This window comes from Dendrobates tinctorius, unplaced genomic scaffold (assembly GCF_039654945.1).
Source record: "Dendrobates tinctorius isolate UK_male_01 unplaced genomic scaffold, ASM3965494v1 ptg000116l, whole genome shotgun sequence".
NCBI classification, from domain to species: domain Eukaryota; kingdom Metazoa; phylum Chordata; class Amphibia; order Anura; family Dendrobatidae; genus Dendrobates; species Dendrobates tinctorius.
The window spans coordinates 36,639,425-36,661,506 of record NW_027361784.1 but is presented as its reverse complement, the minus strand read 5'-3'; the positions used below and the strand labels follow the sequence as shown (position 1 = coordinate 36,661,506).

The following is a 22,082-nucleotide window of genomic DNA, read 5'->3' as shown; positions in this document are numbered from 1 at the left end:
GAAGCTCAGGTGCACATGGCGTCTCCTCCTGGGATCCTGCTTTCAGCAATGTCCCCGGATGCTTGAAACCAGACGTCTCCTTAACTTTCACCACTGCTGGTTTCGTGGTTCCAGGCTCCACAGCACTTTTACTGCTGCCACCTGACTGCGACCTTGTGCGCCCAGAGCTCGCCATGCTGGCCACCACATGCTGCTGCTGCAGGTTCTCCTGGAGCGTCTGTCTCTCCAGTGAGGTTCTCCTCTGTCTGCTGGGAGTCAGCTGCACACCTGAAGTTGGTGATGGCACCTCCTGAGCTGCAGTCTGCTTTCCTCCATTCAGCTTCTCACCAGTAGATTTCTTTTGGATTTCTCCTAGTTGTCCTTCACTCTGCTTTCCTTGGCTGGCCGACTGCTTAACTGGAACTTTCTTACCCACAGCCATGGCTTTTCCTTGTTCCGTTACTTTTTGCACTTTCACAGCTTCATCTTTCTTACTGCTGCTGCTTCCATTCTGAGCTTTCTTTCCCTCAGAAACAACTTTGGGACTTGCATCCGCCCTAGACACAACTTGAGCGTTACTTCCTGGAAGCCTGGGCCTTGCTTGGGGAGTTACCCCGCCCAGGGTGGCCTCCCCCTGGGCTTGCTCCAGACATCAGGAGAGCTACAAACACACAACCTCACAGCTAGGAGGCAGTATTATAGTAGTTATATTCTTGTACATGGGGGCAGTATTATAGTAGTTATATTCTTGTACATAGGGGCAGTATTATAGTTGTTATATTCTTGTACATAGGAGCAGTATTATAGTAGTTATATTCTTGTACATAGGAGCAGTATTATAGTAGTTATATTCTTGTACATAGGAGCAGTATTATAGTAGTTATATTCTTGTATATAGGAGCAGTATTATAGTAGTTATATTCTTGTACATAGGGGCAGTATTATAGTAGTTATAGTCTTGTACATAGGAGGCAGTATTATAGTAGTTATATTCTTGTACATGGTTCAGTATTATAGTAGTTATATTCTTGCACATAGGAGCAGTATTATAGTAGTTCTATTCTTGTACATAGGGGCAGTATTATAGTAGTTATATACTTGTACATAGGGGCAGTATTATAGTAGTTATATTCTTGTACATGAGGGCAGTATTATATTTTTTTTTGTGTATATTGCAGTGTACATATTCTGTTTGTTTGCTTCTATGTATAATTGATTGATAATTGGTCACTGTTATCGGTTTTCGCAGCCCGGTGACTCATGTTCCTAATCCTCGTCCCTGGGGTGAGAATCTTGTTCAGAAATTATCTACATTATATTGTTATTCTGCAGATGGGAAGCGAAATGTCACACAAAGTCATTTACAATTAAGTGCTATCGTTTCCCAAATCCAGTTATTTCTCTGGGCTTTAGGGCTGTTTTTGTTCTTCTCGGCTTCTGTTATAATGAAGGTGTTTTCTTTGGCGTCGAATGTTCTTTTAATAAGGATCACTTTCCATAATTGCCTTTGATGCAGATTGCATTAGAGGACGTATTTTGGCTTATGAAGCATATGGCGGGGTGGAATCTGCGACGCTTTGGTTCTTCAGCTCTGCCATCCTCACAACTAATAATCAGCCTGATGGGTGAGGCTCTGCAGCGGCGGTCTGTGTGAGGAAGGTCACGTTCTGCAGGGACGGGGCGATCTGACGATTGATCTTTCTGATGTTACTTTCATGTGAATAGACCGGTGTAGCAGAGCTGAGTTTGTCGTGTGATTCTTTAGCAGAACTCACAGGGCTGCAGAGACCCAATGAGGACCAAAATGTCAAACACTGCATCTGACAACTCGTGGTTCTTCAATCTTTGCTGCTTCTGACAACTCATATATTCTAGTGTTGCTGTTTCTGACAAATGAAATCATAAGAGTTGTCACAAATAGCAACGCTGGAAAATAAGTTGTCAGACACTGTCAACCTGGAACATGTGAGTCAAATGTTCTAGTTGTGCTATTTCTGACAACTGATGTTTTCCAGCTTTGCTTCTTCTGACAACTCATATGTTACAGTGCTGCTTTTTCTGATATCTTATATTCTCCAACTTTTCTATTTCTGACAACTCATGTTCCAGCTTTAAGACTTTTGACAACTCCGATGCTCCAGCTTTGATATTTCTGACAACTCACCTGTTCCTTCTTCACTATTTCTGACAACTCAGAGGTATAGCGTTTGTTATTTCTGACAACTCAGATGTTCCAACTTTACAACGTCTGACAACTCAAATGTTCCAGCTGTTCTCTTTCTGACAACTCAGATGTTCCAGCTGTGCTCCTTCTGACATCTCAGATGTTCCAGCTGTTCTCCTTCTGACATCTCAGATGTTCCAGCTGTTCTCCTTCTGACATCTCAGATGTTCCAGCTGTGCTCCTTCTGACATCTCAGATGTTCCAGCTGTTCTCCTTCTGACATCTCAGATGTTCCAGCTGTTCTCCTTCTGACATCTCAGATGTTCCAGCTGTTCTCCTTCTGACATCTCAGATGTTCCAGCTGTGCTCCTTCTGACATCTCAGATGTTCCAGCTGTTCTCTTTCTGACATCTCAGATGTTCCAGCTGTGCTCCTTCTGACATCTCAGATGTTCCAGCTGTGCTCCTTCTGACATCTCAGATGTTCCAGCTGTTCTCCTTCTGACATCTCAGATGTTCCAGCTGTTCTCCTTCTGACATCTCAGATGTTCCAGCTGTTCTCTTTCTGACATCTCAGATGTTCCAGCTGTTCTCTTTCTGACAACTCAGATGTTCCAGCTGTGCTCCTTCTGACAACCTTTCTATGTATGTGCACTTTCGGGCCAGGCTTGGTGCCGACGGACACCATTTACCTTCCCTGATACTTTGTACCCAGGTTTTGTTCACCGGTGAAGCTTCAGCTGTGAGAAATGTTATGTCTGTAAAGTTTTTCAGCCTCCGGAGGTGAAGAATATTCGCAGTCACTGACAGCAGCAAAATGTCTGATCTCTAGTCAGAGACTTTACTGCAAATTAAATCAAGAAGCTTCATTTATAGAAAACTCCTCGAGTTTCATTTTTGAACACAATGTCTCCGAGTCTGACCAGAATCTGCTTTTTCCTTCAGGATGAACCATGCTCCCACTGCAAAATTCGAGAAGGATGTTGGGAATAAGACGACTCACCACTTTGTGTACCCGGAGAGCATGCGAGACCTGCAGGATGACGTCAGCATGGTCCTTATTCCCTTCAAGACCCTCGATCTACAGTGGATCGTCAGCGCCCTGACCACTGGGACCATAAACTTGTAAGTCACATTGCGTCATCAGATATCTACACGCCACTTTCTTACCGCCATACGGCCCTGAGATCGTCTTGTACTTGTATCTCCAGGAAGATCTCTCAGCTCTAGTTATTCCGGAAGACATTAATCTCATTAGCACCAGATCTGCATCACTAATGTGTTACCTGGTATCCAGTCATACACCATGCAAGCTCAGCACTGTCTGTCTACAGATCACAGGGAGTGTGACACACGGGAGACAGGAAGATTAGAACCAAAACATATAATACTACCCCTATGTACAAGAATATACCTACTGTAATACTGCCCCTATGTACAGTAATATAACTACTATAATACTGCCCCTATGTACAAGAATATAACTACTATAATACTGCCCCTATGTACAAGAATATAACTACTATATTACAGCTCCTATGTACAGGAATATAACTACTATAATACTGCTCCTTTGTACAAGAATATAACTACTATAATACTGCTCCTATGTACAAGAGTATAACTACTATATTACTGCCCCTATGTACAAGAATATAACTACTATAATACTGCCCCTATGTACAAGAATATAACTACTATAATACTGCTCCCTATGTACAAGAATATAACTACTATAATACAGCCCCTATGTACAAGAATATAACTACTATAATACTGCCCCTATGTACAAGAATATAACTACTATAATACTGCCCCTATGTACAAGAATATAACTACTATAATACTGCTCCTATCTACAAGAATATAACTACTATAATACTGCCCCTATGTACAGGAATATAACTAGTATAATACTGCCCCTATGTACAAGAATATAACTACTATAATACTGCTCCTATGTACAAGAATATAACTAGTATAATACTGCCCCCTATGTACAAGAATATAACTACTATAATACTGCCCCTATGTACAAGAATATAACTACTATAATACTGCCCCTATGTACAAGAATGTAACTACTATAATACTACCCCTATGTACAAGAATATAACTACTATAATACTGCTCCTATGTACAAGAATATAACTACTATAATACTGTCCCTATGTACAAGCATATAACTACTATAATACTGCTCCTATGTACAAGAACATAACTACTATAATACTGCTCCTATGTATAAGAATATAACTACTAATAATACTGCCCCTATGTACAAGACTATAACTACTATAATACTGCGCCTATGTACAAGAATATAACTACTATAATACTGCTCCTATGTACAAGAATATAACTAGTATAATACTGCCCCCTATGTACAAGAATATAAATACTATAATACTGATCCCTATGTACAAGAATATAACTACTATAATACTGTCCCTATGTACAAGAATATAACTACTATAATACTGCCCCTATGTACAAGAATATAGCTACTATAATACTGCCCCCCTATGTACAGGAATATAACTACTATAATACTGCTCCTATGTACTAGAATATAACTACTGTAATACTGCTCCTATGTACAAGAATATAACTACTATAATACTGCTCCTATGTACAAGAATATAACTACTATAATACTGCCCCTATGTACAAGAATATAACTACTATAATACTGCCCCTATGTACAAGAATATAACTACTATAATACTGCTCCTATGTACAAGAATATAACTAGTATAATACTGCCCCCTATGTACAAGAATATAACTACTATAATACTGATCCCTATGTACAAGAATATAACTACTATAATACTGTCCCTATGTACAAGAATATAACTACTATAATACTGCCCCTATGTACAAGAATATAACTACTATAATACTGCCCCCCTATGTACAGGAATATAACTACTGTAATACTGCCCCCCTATGTACAGGAATATAACTACTGTAATACTGCTCCTATGTACTAGAATATAACTACTGTAATACTGCTCCTATGTACAAGAATATAACTACTATAATACTGCCCCTATGTACAAGAATATAACTACTATAATACTGCTCCTATGTACAGGAATATAACTACTATAATACTGCTCCTATGTACAAGAATATAACTACTATAATACTGCCCCCTATGTACAAGAATATAACTACTATAATACTGCCCCTATGTACAAGAATATAACTACTATAATACTGCTCCTATGTACAAGAATATAACTACTATAATACTGCTCCTATGTACATGAATATAACTACTATAATACTGCTCCTATGTACAAGAATATAGCTACTGTAATGCTGCCCCCCCCATGTACAAGCGTATCGGTATTATCTCTGGGCTCGTGTTAGTTTTGTGTCTGTGATCTCCTTTAATGATCGGCTTGTGTAGAGGTCGTCCCTGCGGCTTTGTGGCATTACAGGTGGGATCAGGATGGGCCATGACTGGCTGGTCTGGTTCATGCAGAGTTGCTGGATGGAGCTGGTAGCGGTGTACAGTTTTGTTAGCAGGTGGAATTTCCCTTTTTTCCGTACATCTAGCCTCAGCCTTTCTGAACTCGGTCAGTCTCATAGTCCCAGCAGCTGGGCAGATTACCCGGGATTATCTGCAAGTGCAATATGGATTGTTGATAGCGGTTTTAGAATAACTGTACCAGACATCAGCTGCAGTGGTTTATCTGATAAGATCAAGGAATGTTTTCAGATTTAATACAAAATGTCAATTGTCGACATAAATGCAATGATTATGTACTGGGGTCTTGTGTTCGTGCTGGGTCAGTCCGGATGTGGCGTGAGGATTGGGGCTACATCTGATGATGAGCTAATGGTACGCGGTCATTGGAGCCCATGATTGCAGTGTGGCACATGTTTCTTACAGTGTACCTTCATTTCTGATGACCGTTTGACAATGACAATCTGTCATGTGTGCACAACGAATACCACTATTTCTGACCATTATATGACTTGTATCCTGCATTTTCCACCAGTTTCCCCTCTGCATGCTCCTATCTCTAATTTCCAGTTTTCTCTGAGTTATTGGATGAAGACTTGCTGATACGATGTCTCCCATACACACCACACACAGACATGAGGGATTCCTGTTCTGTCACTGTGTAGCACAAGTTCAGAAGCAGCAACAGCATAGAAAACATTATACAGCCGTACTGAGCAGTGTAGCTGTGACTCCAGCTCTGGGGTGAGATATAATACTTATAATACTTCCTAGCATGAAGCAGTTGGGGTCTTGGGTTTCTGTCTCTTTTTCACTCTGTTGCTTTTTCCTACTTGGGTTGGGTATATAGAGACACTGTGGTTTGGTACATTCAGCCAGTGTCTCTGTGCATTCAGGCCTGTGTCTCGGTGCATCCCTGCCAGTGTTTGGTGCACCAATCTGGTGTCATGGTGTTTATTTCTGTGTCTTGGTGCATCCATTTTGTGTCTTGTGTCCCTGCTTCTGTCTTGGTGTATCCAGTCTTGTGCCTCGGTGTGCCTGTGACTTGGTGCGTCCGCTCCTTTTGTCTTGGTGAATCAATCTTGTGTCTTGGTGTTCATGCCCATGTTTTGGTGAGTCAAAGCCTTTGTCTTGGTGCGTCCTTGCCTGTATCTTTTGTGCATCCATCTTGTCTCTTAGTGTTCATGCCTGTGTCTTGGTGCGTCCCAGCATCTGTCTTGGTGTATCCAGGCTTGTGGCTAGTTGCGTCTGTGCATTGGTGCGACCACGTCTTTGCATCAGTGCATCCGTGCTTTTGTCTCGACGCGTCCGTGACTGTGCCTCAGCGTGTCCATGCTTGTTCCTCGGTGCGTCCATGCCTCGGTGCAGCCATGTCTGTGCCACGGTGTGGCCAGGCCTTGGTGCGTCCATGCCTCGGTGCGTCCATGCCTCGGTGCATCCATGCCTGTGCCTCGGTGCGTCCATGTGGTATCTCACTGGAAGTCATGTTTCGCCTCAAGGGCACCGTATGTGCTGTGCTAGATTGGTGCCGTTGATTTCTATTGAAAAGTACCTTAAAGAAACCAAATCAATGGCCACCGACAACTGCCCAGTGGGGCCATTGTCATGTGCTATAGAAAGGTCCTTGTCTATTGTCCATAGAACTGTATGGAGCTCCCACAAGATCATCTTGGGAAGTTGGGCCAGAATCTTGACCCTATCACCACCGTGGTCCTAGAGGGAATTCGGTTCACTGCAATATAGATTCAGTTCATGTTGTTCTTCAGAAGTAGAGAAAGTTGCCAGATTCCTGTAGAGGAGGTGGACTATTGGTGGGGAACCCAACAAATGGGTCCGAATGTTCTGATTGTCCCTCAGTTTATGGTCTCTCCTTGGACATTGGAAGAATTTCCAGACTGCAGTGGACCTTTTGTACTTCATACATCTGTCATCTTTTACGCCAGAGGTGGCTAGCTCTGTGTCAGGTGGTGATGCCAGGGCCGCTGTCTGTCACATATGCCCGTCTTGATGAAGGAGTCAGATGGACTTTGAAACGCATTGACAAATAAACCACTTTATCCTGAGATCTTTCTAATGAGTCTGTCTTAAAAGCATAGACCCCTTCAGGGACATTTTAAATTTTAACTATTTGGATTCCATGAAAAAATGTTGCATCGTTTGGCTTTTACACCCTTTATATGCCGGCAGCAGAACGAGTTAACTGAGAATCCATTTTCATGAGGAGCTTGTAACAATTTTTTTTTTCCCTGAGCGCCGCTGTGCTGATTTTTAACCACAGACCACATTGAAGTTGAGCTTAACTTTTATGTAGTCACAAATCAGCAGTGAGGAGATCAGAAAGACAGATAAGTATCAGGCTTAACCAGATCCACAACCGTTCATGTAGTTCTTCGTAGACTTAAGTACAATTGATATTCGGACCCTCGTTTTGACTTTTCGGGGTCCCATAGAGTGGTGAATATCCAAAGTATTGACAATATAAGAACTTCAACTTTTTTTTGGGGGGGGAGGGGGGGGAGTGCATTGTTGGATCAAATTAGAATATTCTTTCTTCTCTCCCGAGCCCCCGTTTTCCCGAGCGGCGCAGTCCTCACATGCATCATTGATACTTTATGTAATTAAGAGGTTGGATTAGGATTCATTACGGACGGCTCAATTGTCTCATTGTCTGGCCTTCAGGTGAGACAATGGCCCCTGTTTGGTCGGATTTATTGGCTTGAAGTGGCCGCGCTGAGACGTGAAGCTCCGGGATTCCTGCATGATTGAGTTACAGGTTCCCCGGTCACGCAGCTGCCGCCTCCTGCAGTCTACTGACGGCCCCTCTGTTGGTGGACATGGGGGATTAGCGGAATCTGCCACAATGATCCGATTTTTATTTATTTTTGTAAATCCCCCTGTGACTTCGGGCATCGGCCGGGGTTGGGGGGGTCCTCAGATATGAAACTATTGTGTTCCACAGGCCGGCCACGTGAAGGGTGGATTCTGGATCTCGCAGGATGGGATGGATTTTCGTCTGCAGGTCCCATTGACAGCTACTGGTCACAATAGAGTTTTTTTATGTTATGTTGCGGAACCAGAACTTACAGTCAATCATAATATGAGCAATATTGGATGAGAGTTTCTGACATGACGGAATAGCTTAGACTTCCTTCCAGTTGTCTTTAAGGGTACAGACACCTTTAGAGGCATTTTTTTTTTCTTTTTTATTTAATTGCATGTGTTTGAGACTTAAAAAAAAAATCAATTAGATTTATTAAACGTTTTACACAGTTGGCTGCAGAATGAGTTAACTGAGAATCTATCAGTGAGCTCCTTCTGTCAAGGAGTTTGTAAATCTTTCTTTTTCTGGATCCTCTGACCTTGTTTGTGACCACAGACCACATCAAAGTTGAGGTGAACTTTCATGGTGTCCACAAATCCGTTGAAAAGAGCTCAGAAAATGTCAGAAGGAGCTCGCTGACAGATTTTCTGATTTAACTGATTGTGCAGCCAGCAATGTGCAGGGAAAGCAATGAGCCTGTAAACCGTGGAACATTTTATATGAAACCCAATTGCAAAAAAAAAAGATTTTCACCCCTGAATGCAGAAACTTGAAACTTTAACTTTTTTGTGATCCTTGTCCAGATGGCAAATTGAGGTAGGACAACTTTCCCATTGATTCACATTTCTTCTTCTTGACTGTGACCAAAGATGGCTGCTTCTCAGGGTCATACACCCGGTGTAATTCAGTTGAGTGAGTGGATGAAACCATATATACCCCCTAGGTCTCCCAAAAGGCTGTACAACCCATTCATGATCCCGCTGTATTTAGGATGACGAGCGCTGTCCAACTTCTCGGATACTTATGGCCAAATGAACATGTTTTTGTCTCCCCCTAGTGGTCATAGAGATCATTACAACTTGAATTTTCTTTTTGAAATATTCTAAGAAAATTTGCTGTTTTATCTATGGCTTTTTGTGGATCCATTAAGAAAAAAAAATATTATAATTTATGTTCTATTTTTTATTTTTTTTGTAAACTTACTATTATTTTAAATGAAATTGCTTGTGTCAGGGGGGTGTAGCTATAAGGCCCCCTTTACACGTCCTGGTGACCTGGTGATTCTGGTACTGGAAAAGACAGTACCAGTGAGAACCGTGGTCCTTGTCCGTGTGCTAGCCATGTGTCTGTGTGCTGAGGAACATGACAGATAGATAGATGTCAGTGAGATATATAATTAGTGCCATGTGTATATTTTTGTACTAAATACAAGTATAGAAAACTAAATAAATGAAAAAAATGGTGTGGGGGTCCCCCTTATTGTTTTCATAACCAGCTGAGGAAAAGCTGACAGCTGGGGGCTGGTGTTATTCCGGGAAGGGGCCAATATCCAATAAGGTTTCCAGCCTATAAACAGCAGCTCACAGCTGTCTGCTTAGCCTTAACTGGTTAAAAAGGGAGGGACCCCCCAAAAAATGAGGTGGGGCTGATCTTGATAGGCTGAGAGAGGGCCGTCGATATGGGCCCCTTCCCAGACTAAAAGCACCAGCCCTCTGGCACCCCAGAAATGGCGCATCCATTAGATGTACCAATTCTGATGCTTAGCCTCAGCCCTTCCCGAGTGCACTGGTGCATTGACAAGTGGGGTAATAGTTTTGGGGTTGATGTAAACTGTGTAATGTCAAGCTCAGGGGTTAGTAATGAAGAGGCATTTATCAGACACCCCCATTACTAAGTCCATAGTCAAAAGTAATAGACACACACAGAGAAAAGTCCTTTAATTGTAAAAATCACTCCCCGACAATTGCATTCATTTATCCGTTTATTACCATAAAAGTAATTCTCAACTGTCCACCGTAAATCCGTAATAAGGAGGTCCCACAATGATCCCCAACTCTGCTACATCAGGATGCTGTGGTGAGCGGAGACATCAGTAACGTGACTGCTCACCATGGCATTCAGAACACAGAGAGAAATTTCTCATACTGCTAGCGGTGATGTCAGTAAGGTTACCGCAGTTCACAGGCCGGCTCACACAGAGGTTACCGTGAGGATCGCCACCTGAGACCTGCAGTAACCTTAATTACATAATTACTCATCACTGCAGCCGGGTTCTCACACTACTCTCGGAGTGTTCCAGCTGCCATGGTGGGGGTCACATTACTGATGTCACCGCTCACCACACCATCCAGGTGTAGCAGGGCAACCGAGAAGAGCCGAGGCTAAGTGCTAGATCTGGCACATCTAATGGATGTGCCATTTCTGGGATGGTTGAGGGCTGGTGTTATAATTCTGGGAAGAGTCTGGCCCCTTCCCATCCTATTAATATCAGCCCACAGCTTTCTGTTTAGTCTTTGCCTTTAGTAAATAAAGGGGGGGACCCCCCCTTTTTAAGAACCAGTAAATGGTATGCAGACAGTTGTGAGCTGATGCTAATAGGTTGAGAACCTTTATAGATATTGGCCCCCTCCCACAATAATAACAGCAGCTCCCAGCTGTCTGCTTTCCCTCATCTGGTCATTAAAAATGAGGGGACCCCACGCCATATTTTTTCAGTTATTTATTAAATGTACGCTATTCTCAGACAGCAGGGCTGACTAAACCTGTCATCAGCATCTCGCTGATCGCAGGGAGACCAAGTGAGGATGATGACAGCTGTAGATAGCGCTATTCCCAGACGGCAGTGCTGACTACAACTGTCACCAGCATCTCAATGATCGCACGGAGGGCAGGCGAGGATGATGGAAGGTGTAGTCAGAAATAGGCGGCTGGGAAAAGCGCTAAGGCCGGGGTCAGACTTGCGAGTAAAATGCGAGAAACTCGCTCATCAATACCCGGCACTTGGGACCACAGCGTTCAGCTGCATAGAAATACATGAAGCCGCACACTCCGGTCCGAGTGCCGGGTGTTGATGCGAGAGACTCGTGCGAGTTTCTTCCATCACACTTGCAAGTCTGACCCCGGGCTAACTCTACTGCTTTCCCCTGCCACCTGATAATTTCATTCGGGTACGTGTCACACGGATGTCATCAGTGTGCACATATGCAGCATGCATCTCCTCCATGATAATTCTGATGCATACTACATTAAACTACTCTATGCTGCATTCATTTTCTGCATGAGATCCTCTAGAGTACTTTCCGCTTATTAATGAAAAGAATCTGAAGCAATTAAGTTTTTATGTCTGTTCTGCAATGCCTGACTTCTCCAGCAGAGGTCAGTGTTTCTATGCAGTTTTTGCTTTCTACCAGAAGAGGGCAGCAGTGTCTGTCCTATAATTGCGTGATGTCATCCACCATAACCAGACCGCCAAAATAATCCCGTCTGATGATGTCATCATGGAGAATTTCTTTATTGCTGAATAATTAGGTAGAAATGCTCTTCTGGAGTGTGGGGAAAAAAAGCTAGTGTCACATTTCCAGCTGGATTTTGGAATGGGCTGATACTATTATTGCTTTTCTTTTTTTGTTTCCAGCACTTATGCCCCAGTGCCACAGAAGATCAAAGTCAGTAAAGACAAGGTGAGCCATAAATGTGGATTTATGAGCCGTACCGGCCCCATTGTGATGAATGGGTGGGGTTAGAGCGCCCCCTAATTTTAAGTGCACCTATTATGGAGAAGATCCTCATTATCCCTCAAAAACACTAAAGGACCCGGAGGATCCTGCAAAAGAAGAAAAAAATTGCAATTAAAAGATGTAAAAAATGCACGTCAGTCCATGTGGGGTGCACTTATATAGCGCTGGGTACTACCCTAAGCATAATAATACCCAGCGAGACTCTGAGCAGCATATGAAGTTGCACTTACATCCCCTGCTCCATCTCGGTGTCAGTATTCACTGTCGTTCTAGCATTCGATTCATGCACCAGAAAGTCCAAGAAGAACGGTCCTACAGACTTCCCCATAGTTTGTACTTGAGTTGTGAGACCTCTCTGTAAAGTGTTTTATTTCGTCTTTGTTCATTACTTTGTTATTTTTAATAAAGTTTTATAAAAAAAAAAATTAACAAAGTGGAAAAATTACATAATTAAGTTCAACCTGGGAATGTAAAATGTATTTATTTGTCTTTGTTCCTTTTTTTTTTTTTTTTTTTTATGACAGATTCTCGTCTACCACCCGGAATTTATGAAATACGTATATGACAGGTGGCTACTTCACCACGGCCGGTACCCGTCTACCGGAATCCTGAGCGTCATATTTGCTCTTCACGTCTGCGATCAGGTAGGACTCTTATATGTGGCATGCGAGGCCGAACTTAAAGGGAAATTCTCAAGTTTTGGAAGTTATCTCGAGGACAACTTCCTGGTCACTGGGGGTCCGACCTCTGGGAGCCCCACCGATCTCGAGAACCGGAGCTCTTCAGAACCCCCTGTAAATGGAGCAGTGGTTGATTTTGCAAGTTGCTACTCCATTCAGTCTCATAGGAGTCCTGACGATCAACCCGAGACCTGCTCTTGGCAATCACCGGCGGTCTCTTTAAGAATGAATGGAGCGGGATTGCGCATGATCGACCTTCTGGGACTTTCTGTAATTTTGGGTCAATGTGGTCTAGGAACCAGATGGGATAAAAAACTAACCAAAATTTTGATCTTTTTGGAAAATTTGAGTTTTGCTCAAATGTGATCTGTCGGCACAAAATGACTGTTCAAACCAAGCACAGACGCTCGATCCGCCCTTCACGAGGCCATATCTCCCTCCTACTTGTTTTTCGTCTATCTCCAACCTCCTCGATTGAAAGCTTTTGGCTTTATGGAGCAAGAGAAGGGCAGACATAGATGGAAAGCAAGTAAGGTGGAGAGGTGCACTGAACTAGTCGGCCACATCAGGGTTTCACCGAGCACCTGTGCTTGGTTTGACTGGTCATTTTGTGCTGATAGATTGCCTTTTAGAACTTCAGTAGCTTTCTTGAAAGTCAAAAATAACCCAAGAATCAGGATTGGTGCAGTAAGAGGAAGTAGGTTTAGATAAATGAAGAATAATGTAATTTTTATAATTTAGTTTTTTATTTTTGAACCTGTTATCGCAGGTGGATTTGTACGGTTTTGGTGCCGACAGTAAAGGAAACTGGCATCATTACTGGGAGAACAACCGATCTGCCGGAGCCTTCAGACAAACTGGCGTCCATAACGGGGACTTCGAAGCAGAAATTATAGGAAACCTTACTTCTGTCAACAAAATCAAAGTTCACAGAGGCAGATGACCCAGCTGAGGACAATATACAGCGGATCGGCCTGGATACAGTGTCCATATTTATGGTGTTCTGGAAGATAGTGGGGACTTTGTTTTTTGTGCAATGAGTTTTAATTGCAAAATTTTCATGGTGGAAAATAAAAACTTATGGGGACACGGAAATGGGGCAAACCGGGTGGATGGAGGCTCTCCGAATAGTTGAAGGATTATTCTAGAAGAGTTGGACGTTTCACGGCTGGTCAAAAGGTCCAAGGACACATTGTTCTTCTGAAGACCACCAGAGTAAGTTGACCCATTGGAAACTTCATGGACTCAAATCTAGTTTCATTACTGTCAAGACTGGTCTTAAAAGTCCAAGGACACATCGTTGTTCTTCTGAAGACCTCCGGAGCAAGATAATTCATTGGGAACTTTCTGGACTCCCAAGTTTTATTACTATCATGGCTGGTCTTAAAAGTCTAAAGACATATTGTTCTTGTGAAGACCACTGGAAGGAGACAATCCATTGGGAACCAGTGTGGATTCAAATCTAGTTTGATCACTATCATGGCTGGTCTTAAAAGTCCAAGCACATATTGTTCTTCTGAAGTCCACCGGAGCGAGATGATCCATTGGAGGTCCCGTGGACTCAAAGGCTAGTGTTTAAAAGTCCAAAGAGCCCTTCTGAAGACCACCTAAAAGAGATGATCCGACAAGAACCCTGGGGAATCTTACTCGTGTTCTAGTTACATAGAACATCAGGTTCGAGAAGATTTCCAAAATTTTTGGTCAACGTCTCGAAATCAGGAGGAGGATCAGAAAGCAATGTATGTGTTAAGTAAACAACCAGGACCAACTGGACCTTCTCTTTCTTGAGATTTTTTTAAGTCTACAACTAAAATTGGGTACTCTGTGAATTTCAGTGGTCTGGTTAAAGACTCCCATATTGAAACATTTGTACTTTTTTTCTATTTGTACACGGTTTCATATTAATTTTTGATAATCTCCTTTTTTCATATTGTGGCTGAAAAAGGGTCTTAATCATGGAAATCTTTTTCAACGATTTTTTTTTTTTTTTAGGTTGAAAATTGCTAAAAAAAAAAAAAAAATTTTTACAGTCACGAGGCAAATGTCCAAAATTTAGAAAAAGAAATTGGTCTTTTTGATTTAAAAACTTTCCTGTTTGTGTAAATACCTCAGCGTAATTGTTATTTATTGCTTTCAGTCAATTTTCAAGAAAACCATGGAGGTATTTTTGTGCTTTTTTTTTTTTTTCCCAAAATGCAACGAGTTAATGGGGAAGGGTACACATAATTTATTTTTAAGGCCTTATTTTTAAATTGGAATTTTAGTTGGAAAATGGATAGAACATTATATCCTCCCATTTATAACTTTTTTAATTTTTTTTAAATTATTTTTTTTTACTTGATCTATGGCTTTGAATTTGTTTAATTAAATAAAAATAAATTGAAATTAAAGTTTTTTTTTTGTTTTTTTTTGTTTTTTTTTTCTTCCGGAGTAGGGCTTAGAGCGATCTCTAAAGTTTACTACCGAGAGAGAGGTGCCTGTAAAAAAAAAAAAAAAAAAAAAAAAAAAAAAAAAATTAAAATTTCAAAACTTTGAAAAGTTTTTTTTTCTTTTTTTTTTTTTTAATATAATTTAATTTAGTGCCGTTGTTATGAAATAGTTTTACATATCTGTATCTCCAGATTGTTCAAACAGGGTGTAAAAATGTAACCTAGGGTTGTCAAGTCCAAGGGCAAAATGTACAATTTTTTTTTTTGTTAATCAGGAAGGGCTAATTTCTGTCTTTTAGCCTTTTGTGCCTGTAGTACATGACCATGTCATATGCAAAAACTTTGTCTGGAAAGTTAGAAAACTTTTTTCTTTCTGACCCTCGATAACGTCTCCTCTGTGAAATGGTTACTTATTATTCAGGCATCTCGTTTTGTTAATAATACAATTAATTTTTTGCTGTTTTTTTTATTTTTTATTTTTTTTCATCTTGGTAGACGTTTGCATGCAGGTAAATTCTTCACAATATCATTATAACTAGAGTGTAAAATCTGCAAAAGTTAAAAATGTGATTTTTTTTTTTTTTTTTTTTTTTTTTTTTTTTCAAAAGTTAAAAAAGTTTTTGGAAAGTTATATTATCTTTTTTAAATTCTGTCCTAATTTTGATGTAAAACCTGTGCAAATCAGAAATTCTATGCAGTGTACACCTTTGTCGTATTGTCATACTTTTCTATATCTATTTTAAGCAAAAAAAAAAATGTGTTTTTATATTGTTCGTTCTGTTGGGAAAATGTTGATGTAGGTTTTTATAACTTCAAGGCAAACACAAATTTTACTCTTTACAATGCTATTTCTGGATCCTAAGCATTTATTTTTTTTTTAATTATTTTTTATTCTTTCTTTTTTTTTATTTCCACATAAAATTTATTTAAAGGAGTATTCTCCTCTCCAAGATCCTATCCCAATATGTAGTAGGTGTAGTAATAATAATAATATTAGCAAATACCTCCAATTAGAAATGTAGTATAGTTTTTCTGATTCACTATGTCCCTTTCCTCTTGTGCAGACATTGCAGAACTTTAGGTATCCATGGTTACGACCACTAGTAACCAGCTGTCATTATATCAGTGGTCATAACCATGGATACATAAGGTCCTGCAATGCCTGCACATGAGGAAAGAGGTAGTTTTTCTGATTTGCTTTGTCTCTTTCCTCGTGTGCAGGCATTTGCGGACATTATTTATCCATGGTTACGACCACTAGCAACTTGCAAACTGTCACTATATCCGTGGTCGTAACCATGGACACCGAAGGTCCTGTAATGCTTGCTCATGAGGAAAGAGACATAGCGAATCAGAAAAACTACCTCTTTACTCATGTGCAGGCATTGCAGGACCTTAGGTATCCATGGTTACAGCCAATGATATAGTGACAGTTTTTTAGCTAGTTGTTACTGGTCATAACCATGGATACCTAAGGTTCTGCAATGCCTGCACATGAGGAAAGAGGTAGTTTTTCTGATTTGCTTTGTCTCTTTCCTCGTGTGCAGGCATTGCAGTACCTTATTTATCCATGGTTACGACCACTAGCAACTTGCAAACTAACTGTCACTATATCAGTGGTCGTAACCATGGACACCTAAGGTCCTGTAATGCCTGCTCATGAGGAAAGAGACATAGCGAATCAGAAAAACTACCTCTTTCCTCATGTGCAGGCATTGCAGGACCTTAGGTATCCATGGTTACAACCTATGATATAGTGAAAGTTCATTAGCTAGTTGTTACTGGTCGTAACCATGGATACCTAAGGTTCTGCAATGCCTGCACATGAGGAAAGAGGTAGTTTTTCTGACTTGCTTTGTCTCTTTCCTCGTGTGCAGGCATTGCGGACCTTATTTATCCATGGTTACGACCACCAGCAACTTTCAAACTAACTGTCACTTTATCAGTGGTCGTAACTATGGACACTTAAGGTTCTGTAATGCCTGCTCATGACGAAAATGACATGGCGAATCAGATAAACTACCTCTTTCCTCATGTGCAGGCATTGCAGGATCTTAGGTATCCATGGTTACAACCTATGATATAGTGACAGTTCGTTAGCTAGTTTTTAGTGGTTGTAACCATGGACACTTAAGATCCTGCAATGCCTGTGCATGTGGAAAGAGATATAGAAAATCAGAAAAACTATACTACATTTCTAATTGGAGGTATTTGCTAATATTATTATTACACCTACTACGTATTGGGGTAGGATCTTTAATGCTTGTGTTTTTGTTATTTTCACCTTGATCTATGCACCTTCCATTGCAGATACTGACGGATCCTCCATTGATCCTGGATTGTGTCATCTACCTCTGTTAAGATTTTTCCTTTTTGACTTTTATTTTTACTTTGTATACCACTTTATTTAGACTGTATTTACTTCAATTATAGGTTTCGTACTTGTGCCAAATATTTGTCCAGTTTTTTTTTAAGTAGTCACATATTTGCTGCTAGAGTGACCACCGGAAGGCAAAAATATGCAGTAGATTTAGAGAGGAGCCGGTGGTCCTACCATTTAAGCCTCTTTTCAAAAGGGCATAATATGGACCCGAATCATCATTTGCGGGGGTTTTATGTCCATTTTTTTGTTTTGTGCTGAATTCCTCAAAATGGAGGCTATTTTAAATTTTGCGCAAAGTTAAAAAAAAAAGGTCTTTATTTTCGTCTTTGACCAATTCGGCAGCAAAAAGTCAGACTTTTTGGAAAATGACACAAAGAAAACATAAAATTATTCTGGCGAGTGGAGTACATTTATATATAAAAAAAAGTTTGCGACTCTTAAAAAGTTGCAATTGATGAATCGGCCGAAAATATCTAGAAACCTTAAACTCTGTCCAAAATGTCGAACGTAGAAAAAACTAAAAAAGAATTGGGCACAAATGGAAAAGCAGAAGAAAAAAAACCTCAAAATGGGACAAAAAAAAGGCACAAATGCTGCATGGTTCTACTGGACGAAGGTTGGATCACCATGAGGTTCAAAGTTTATCTAAGTTCCAGACAAAAAAAAACTGTTCTAGGTTTACACCAACAGAACAGCATGGGATCTAGATCTCTTGGCCAAAATACAGCCATTTTGTGGTCATCTGGAATGGGCCATTAGCAAAAAATTAAAAATGGCTGTACGTGTGACCAGTGATGTTCCTTTATAGAACCTGTAGGTGTTAGCATGACCCAACCAAGAAGTTCCTTGGCTACGTACAGTTTGTGAGTCACCAAACTTTTTGGTATAGTTTTTAAGGGTGAGTTTTGGACAACTTTTGGCCAATAAAAGGTGTAGATAATGGAAGCCATGTCTACATGGTGTCCATCAAAGTCCAACAACTATCATGAGATACTTCTGTAGACCTCTGAGAACTATCCTCTTGGGTTCTCCTAGTCCAAAATTGTGTGTCGATGCAGCTGGGCCCCAATGCTTTGTGACCATAGGTTGAGAACTTGGACCCAAAATGTAGCTATGTCCTAAAAGTGCTAAGAGCTAAAGTCTTTGTGGTGGCCAAACCTAAGAGAACTTGATCAGACAATAGATATTCCTACACACTGATGTAGAAGTTGAACTTTATTAATTGTCTGAATTTTAATTTTTCTAGGTTCCTACATTCTCTTTTTTTTTTTATCAAGCTAGGCACTGCGAGATGTATGAGGAAGATGTAGAGGGGCCTCTCTGGGTTCCAAGTGAGGGCTTGATGGGCGAATACCAATCCAAAATATGATTTCTTATAAGAAAGGCTGGCGAATCTAGAAGCCACAAAAAATATATAAAAGTCCACTCTTGACCCATGAGACACCATCACGCCTAGGACTTTAAAAAAAAAAAAAAAAAAAAAATGGAAGTATACAGTCATGGCCAAAAGTTTTGAGAATGACACAAATATTATATTTTCACATGATCTGCCGGCCTCTGGTTTTTATGTGTGTTTGTCAGATGTTTTTATCACATACAGAAATATAATTGCAATCATATTATGAGTAACAAAAGGTTATATTGACAGTTAGAATAAGTTAATGCAGCAAGTCAATATTTGCAGTGTTGACCCTTCTTCAGGACCTCAGCAATTCTCCCTGGCGTGCTCTCAATCAACTTCTGGATCAAATCCTGACTGATAGCAGTCCATTCTTGCAAAATCAATGCTTTTATTTTGTCTGAATTTGAAGGTTTTTGTTTGTCCACCCGTCTCTTGATGATTGACCACAAGTTCTCAATGGGATTAAGATCTGGGGAGTTTCCAGGCCATGGTCCCAAAATCTCTGTTTTGTTCCCTGAGCCATTTAGTTATCACCTTTGCTTTATGGCAAGGTGCTCCATCATGTTGAAAAAGGCATTGTTGATCGCCAAACTGCTCTTGGACGGTTGGGAGAAGTTGCTCTCGGAGGACATTCTGGTACCATTCTTTATTCATGGCTGTGTTTTTAGGCAAGACTGAGAGAGAGCCCATTCCCTTGGCTGAGAAGCAACCCCACACATGAATGGTTTCAGGATGCTTGACAGTTGGCATGAGACAAGACTGGTGGTAGCGCTCACCTCGTCTTCTCCGAATAAGCCGTTTTCCAGATGTCCCAAACAATCGAAAAGGGGATTCATCAGAGAAAATGACTTTACCCCAGTCCTCAGCAGTCCACTCCCTGTACCTCTTGCAGAATATCAGTCTGTCCATGATGTTTCTCCTGGAGAGAAGTGGCTTCTTTGCTGCCCTCCATGAGACCAGGCCTTGCTCCAAGAGTCTCCGCCTCACAGTGCATGCAGATGCACTCACACCTGCCTGCTGCCATTCCTGAGCAAGCTCTGCACTGCTGGTAGCCCAATCCCGCAGCTGAAACACTTTTAAGAGACGGTCCTTTCTAGCTGCGATACTCTTCCCTGTTAGGCCATTTTTGTGTAGTGCAATCATGACTGCACGTGTTTCTTTAGAGATAACCATGGTTAACAGAAGAGAAACAATGATGCCAAGCACCAGCCTTTTAAAGTGTCCAGTGGTGTCATTCTTACTTAATCATGACAGATTGATCTCCAGCCCTGTCCTCCTCATCAACACCCACACTTGTGTTAATGGAGCAATCACTGAAACGATGTTAGCTGGTCCTTTTAAGGCAGGGCTGCAATGATGTTGAAATGTGTTTTGGGGGATAAAGTTCATTTTCTAGGCAAATATTGACTTTGCAAGTAATTGCTGTTAAGCTGATCACTCTTTATAACATTCTGGAGTATATGCAAATTGCCATTAGAAAAAATGAAGCAGTAGACTTTGTAAAAATTAATATTTGTGTCATTCTCAAAACTTTTGGCCATGACTCTATGTGGAGTCCCGTTGTTGGGAGTAATAGGGTGATAATTTGCAAATATGAGACTCTTGACAAAGATGTTCTCACAAGGATGGTGGATGACCATCGGTGATGCTCTGTGTTGTGGGTTCTGATAAATTGGCAAAGATCAAAATATTACGTAGCCAACAAGTAGAAGTATGGGAAATGGTGACTAGCTGGTGGACAAGGAATGGATGTAAACCAGCAAAATTACTGCTAAGTATTGTAAAACAAAGTGTGTGAATATGCATATACATTTAAATCAATATAAAAAAAAGTAAAATTTTCAAATATTATCTTATAACACAAAATAATAAATTTTAGAGTCTCCTAAGAAAATCTGAAATTGTGTTCTAAAAATTTGGGATTTGTATGGGCTATTTCATGGTAGTGTTGTGATTTAAAGGTAATATATCAGCAGATTTTGATGTGTTATCTGACAGCAGCATGATGTAGAGACAGAGACCCTGATTCCAGCGATGTATCACTTAGTTTACTGGGTGCAGCAGTTCCTGTTTTCTCTGCTGAAGATCTATCAGAGCTTGAATGCTGAGCTCTGCATAACCCCGCCCACATCACTGATTGGATGCTTCCTGTGTACAAAGTATCTTGACAGCAAACTGCCAATCAGTTGTGGGGGCGAGGTTGGACCAGGATACACAAGACACCTAGTCCTGTAGTAATATTCTCTGATTGTATTGAAACAGCAAAACACAGTCCAGTAAGTGATACATCACTGGAATCAGGGTTTGTGCCCCTAAATCATGATGCACTCAGATTATGTTGCAAAAACCTCCTGAGAGATTCCCTTTATTATGGCTGTATGACTCTTGGGAAAGTATTGGACTGTGGGGTGCCAATGTAGGTATCTATGGCTTGTTTACAATTTTTTTTTTGTAAATTTAAACTGTTTTTCTAAAAAAAAAAAAAATGAACAAAAATTGAGTATTCTTTGTGTACAAAAAAAAACAACCAAAGTCGCCTGTGAAATTTGACTTTTTATGGTTTTATATACCAAATTACTATACACATTTATTTTACTTGAAATAAAATCACAACTGAAATTAAAGCAAGAGATTGTCTTTGTGGACTTATTAATTGATTGTTATCGCTCTTCTGTTACCCTTTTTCTTTCTGAGATACATTTTGCATTTTGGACGACACTTCTTCATTACTAATCCGTGGGTTTGATGTCACCTGACAATACAAAGTTGATATCAAGTCCACAAATAGTAACCCCGCTTGCCGTTACAGGGCAAGTGGGAAGCGCTGGGCAAAGCGCCAGAACTGGCGCATCTACTAGATGCACCTTTTCTGGGGCGGGCTCCTATTTTTATGCTGAGTTCGCCAATATCCATGGCCCCTTACCAACTTGAAAATACTAGACCCAGCTGTCTGTTTTAGTTTGGCTGGTTGTCAAAAATGGGGGGACCCCACTCGTTTTATTTATTTA

General features: G+C 40.6%; 1 protein-coding gene across 7 annotated transcripts in view; it reads left to right on the top strand.

The window, feature by feature from the left end:
* The window catches only part of ST3GAL1 (ST3 beta-galactoside alpha-2,3-sialyltransferase 1), a 145,126-nt gene extending 123,424 nt beyond the window's left edge, over nt 1-21,702 (top strand). For all 7 annotated transcript variants that reach the window (XM_073590371.1, XM_073590365.1, XM_073590370.1 and 4 more), the window contains 4 exons: nt 3,088-3,267; nt 12,078-12,123; nt 12,705-12,824; nt 13,630-21,702. In XM_073590371.1, coding sequence (XP_073446472.1) covers nt 3,088-3,267; nt 12,078-12,123; nt 12,705-12,824; nt 13,630-13,803 — 520 coding nt within the window. In that variant the 3' untranslated portion in view covers nt 13,804-21,702. The remainder of the gene's footprint in view (nt 1-3,087; nt 3,268-12,077; nt 12,124-12,704; nt 12,825-13,629) is intronic.
* The last annotated feature ends 380 nt before the right edge of the window (nt 21,703-22,082 follow it).